The 3,819-nt window shown below is 44.7% G+C and overlaps 1 protein-coding gene across 1 annotated transcript; it reads right to left on the bottom strand.

The window, feature by feature from the left end:
* Positions 1-408: 408 nt before the first annotated feature.
* On the bottom strand, positions 409-3,569 carry LOC143112590 (TOG array regulator of axonemal microtubules protein 1-like). The gene is made up of 7 exons (XM_076274878.1): positions 3,302-3,569; positions 2,647-2,824; positions 2,241-2,346; positions 1,819-2,051; positions 1,424-1,582; positions 657-782; positions 409-508 (listed from the first exon to the last, which is right to left on the bottom strand). The coding sequence occupies exons 1-7, from the start codon at positions 3,567-3,569 to the stop codon at positions 496-498; spliced, it is 1,083 nt and encodes a 360-aa protein (XP_076130993.1). The 3' UTR covers positions 409-495.
* Between the last annotated feature and the right edge of the window lie 250 nt (positions 3,570-3,819).

Below are 3,819 nucleotides of genomic sequence, written 5' to 3'. Positions count from 1 at the left end.
TTTCCAGTGAGAAATAAGATTTGGTGTGGAAAGTAGGAGGGAAAGCAATCTAACTTATGTTTCCCGTAATCCTTTTTCAAGAAAATGTAAATAATTTATTGTTTCCAACTGATAATGCTAAAACATCATCAAACCTGGGTTGTTTCTTAACCAATGACTTAGAGGACTTTGCTTTCTTGTCACCACGAGTATGTTGGCTATTAAAAATAATAAACATTTTGGTTCGACCTCTTTGCACTTGATTTTCAGGTGATCAAAATGAGTGTTCATTACTGTTTATTGTTTCAAAGTTTTATAAAGTTGAATCAGCGCAGACAAACATATTTTTTCATTTTTGTTTCTTTATTTTATGTGGGAAAAGGATGTGCATTAGCGTATCTCTACAGCACTGCCCTGTGTGTGTGTGTGTGTGTGTGTGTTTTGTCACACATGGTGGTGTTGTGTGTGTGTCTGTGACCCCGTGGGTGCGGTCTCGCCCTGGCTCTGATGTCCACTTCAACGCAAAGGTCTGGCGGGGGGAAAAACAGCACATTACCAAGACAATTTACACTGTATGTTCACAGATTAAACAATACTGAATAGCTAGTCACTTTGATAAATAAATGTAAAGTAAAAGTGTTTAGTGTTTATGGTGTCCGGTGATGTTTCCAGTCCACCTTTTCTGGCATTTGTTAATAAAGTCCTTCATGCGGATTTGATCACTCAGAGGGGCGAACCTTTCCACCATCTTGATGAGGTCGGGATGGGAGGCCACTACAGACAGAATGTTACGGGCCTGATTCCTGTTTCAGACACAAAATACATCAGCACCCATTGATTCACTGATTCATTAGTTTATGATGTTTAAGCATATACTGTAAGTATTATGGCTTTAACATCATTTTGATGGTACACTGACTTATAATTGGAAAAATGGCATGTTTGTCATTGCCTCTGGCCCTCCTAAAAGATCTCATATCTCATACTGTATATGTAATGTAACTTATGTAGCCTAGGTGAACCCTGCCAAATCTATGTTTGAATTTGCTCAGCAGATTCTCAGAGACTTTGGAATTGAGTTAACAACTAAATATAAAACATTTGTTTACAGGAAAGATGTGTCAATGGAGATTTGATAATCAGTCAGGTGTCAGCCAGGCTATAACTTTTGTGGACACTACTGTAAAGTAAATATTAAATCCCAAATTCTTCACTATATTTTAGCTGTAAACACACTATTTCAATGCCATGCACTGACAGATAATTACATTCAGTATTGCTGTATGACATGAGATGACTTTTGGATAGCTCATAATAGAACAGAAACTGTTGCTGATTGGCTAATTTAGAAACATTTACTTTTACTTTTATGAATTTAACTGACACTTTTATACAAAGCCAATAAGTAAATGATAAGGAAACATAGAGAAATAGGGCTCCCGACCTGACTTCCAGTGTGTTGTCAAGGGCCAGGCAGCTGGCAGTATGGATGAAGCGGGCAGTCAGGTCGTTTTTGCCGGACAGGAGACGAGCTGCCCCTATGACCTCCGTCACTTTCTCCAGGTGCCGTGCAGTGCTCTTCCTCACGGCTGTATGTTTGTGACTAAGAAGAAGCAGAGAACCAATGAGTCACACCAGGAGAATGGATAAGCCAGAGATCCAGGGGAGACAAGGAGACAGAACCAGGAGAAACAGCTGAGACAGAGAAACAACAGACAAACTAGGTGAGTAACAACTGATACAGACATCTACATAGCCAGGTAACACAGAGAAAGTTGAGAAGCACTAGAAAGCAATTAACCAGTACAACCCTGCTCTCTTTTTCTCTCTGCCCCTAACCTGAGCCCTCCGTTGATGAGAGCGTTCATGCTGCGGATGGGGTTGGTGTTATACACCATGTACCCCAAGGCCAGATCCATGTCCTTCATGAAGCTGCTGGACTCTCCAGCCTTCGGCAGCAGTGTCCGGGCTGCGCCCTCGGCCTCCGCATCCATGTCCTGCCCCAGGTGAGCAAACAGGTGGGCCAGCGTCACCATGGCAGCATGGGACACCACTGAGCGCAGGTTCTTCACCTGGTTGGGAGGAGGGAATTAGAATGACAGCTTGCACCGCTTTGACTTGACATGTATAGAATACTGACAAAGTTAACATCATGTCTTTGGTAGCATCATTAAGGCATTTCAATAGATATTGCCTAGTTTGAAACAGGACAAAAGATACAACATGTGCTCCAGAATGTTTTCCAGCAGAGAGCCTCTCACCTCTTGATTGACGGCCAGACAAACATCATGCAGCCTGGGCAGCAGCACGTTGGCGTGGTGCTGAGCCAGAGACCTGATGGAGATCAGGGCCTCGATCTTCTTCCCCCTGCAGCAGCACCAACAACACACTCACATCAGAGGAACATGGTATACATGGACTTGGTTCAAGTATTCTATCTCCAGCTACTTACCAACTCTTGTCATGTAAATCCTATGTGTTAGCATAGCCTAGACTATCTACTCTAAAGGCATGCTGTTCTTTTAACATCAATATCTCCGCATAGTCTAATCTATCTTAGCTAAAAGCCTACGATTTGTCTGGATAGCGTAACAGCTTAGTCTATCTTGGCAAAAAGCCTTTTATTTGTTAATATATCAGCCTAGACTATTTAAGCTATACTCTCACCAGTCATCGTCGCTGAGCACCGTAAAGGCCTGCAGGAGGGCCTGCTCGGGACAGGACAGTGGGCGCAGTTTGGCCAACTCTGGCAGATTCTTGGCTGGCTGGGTCTTGCTTGTATGCCTCACCTCAGTCACTTTCCTCTTCTTCACCTCCTTATGCTCCCTCGTTTCTTCCTGCCTCCCTGCCAGAGACTCAACAGACTTTTGCTCTGGGAGGTCAAAGGTCAAATATGTTTGTCTGAAATCCTGTCTACATTTGCCTTGGCAAACAACTTTGTTATTTGTATTGATATCTGCACTGATATTTAATTAGGCTAATAAAGACTGAGTCAATATATTCTTCTGTGTGTGAGTGTGTGTGTGTGTGTGTGAGAGAGAGAGAGAGAGAGAGAGAGAAAGAGAGAGAGAGAAAGAGTATAAGAGAGACTACTCACCTGTCACAGCAGTGACCCCACTGAGTGATATGGTGTTCTTGAGACGGGGTAGTCTACTCTGGAACTGTCTGTGGCTGGTTGTCTTTGGGGGGGCGGGGATAGCAGGGGCAATGGGCGAATTGAGGAAGGTCAGAGTACGGGGCGCCGGCGGGGTCCTGCGATCCACAGGACTGAGGCTGCCCACAGAGCAGCCTGTCTGGTCCTAGGCCTTGGCATCATTGAGACTGGCAAGTTTGATCTCCTCAGCTAGTTCCAGGACCTCCTGCAGGAGTTCCTTGCGAGCCTGGCGCTCCTGCTGAGCGCTCAGGGTTCTCAGCGTAGACCTCACAGACCGCTGCAGCTGGTAGTGGGGGGATGCAGGGGGTATGGGGGCTAGCAGCTTCCGTTGGCCAGGTGCCGCACTGGCATGCAAGGGCTGGGGTGGGCCCCAACGCGTTGTGGGATCGTGGGGCAAGGTCAGAAGAGGCAACATGTCATCAAACATGGCCACCATCTACACCCTCTGACACACACCTGCCCAACCGCCATGCTGCGTTTGAAATCTTCACGGTTTCACTAAAGGGCACTATTTAGTAAATAACCAAGGCATCATTATATTATTACATTATTAATGATATTATATTATAATAACATTACAAAGTAGCTGTATGAACAATATCATCATTTGTTCTAATACCTCTATGGTAACCACTAACCCAAAAAGTGTGACTGATAGTCAGATTTGACCAAAGCTGTATCCTTTC

This window comes from Alosa pseudoharengus, unplaced genomic scaffold (assembly GCF_046254945.1).
Source record: "Alosa pseudoharengus isolate Yale_2024_CS ecotype anadromous, Long Island Sound unplaced genomic scaffold, YU_APseudo_1.1 YU_APseudo_1.1_scf_8, whole genome shotgun sequence".
Classification (NCBI taxonomy): Eukaryota; Metazoa; Chordata; class Actinopteri; order Clupeiformes; family Clupeidae; genus Alosa; species Alosa pseudoharengus.
The sequence above is the reverse complement of the archived record's forward strand: the minus strand, read 5'-3'. Positions and strand labels throughout refer to the sequence as shown.

What these genes read in the sequence shown, in the direction of transcription:
- LOC143112590 (XM_076274878.1), bottom strand. Translation starts at nt 3,569, where the DNA reads ATGGTGGCCATGTTTGATGACATGTTGCCTCTTCTGACCTTGCCCCAC. An exon ending in TGAGGAGATCAAACTTGCCA is followed by an intron (nt 2,825 to 3,301) that starts GTCTCAATGATG and finishes AGTCTCTGGCAG; the next exon opens with GGAGGCAGGAAGAAACGAGG. An exon ending in GACAACACACTGGAAGTCAG is followed by an intron (nt 783 to 1,423) that starts GTCGGGAGCCCT and finishes TGTCTGAAACAG; the next exon opens with GAATCAGGCCCGTAACATTC.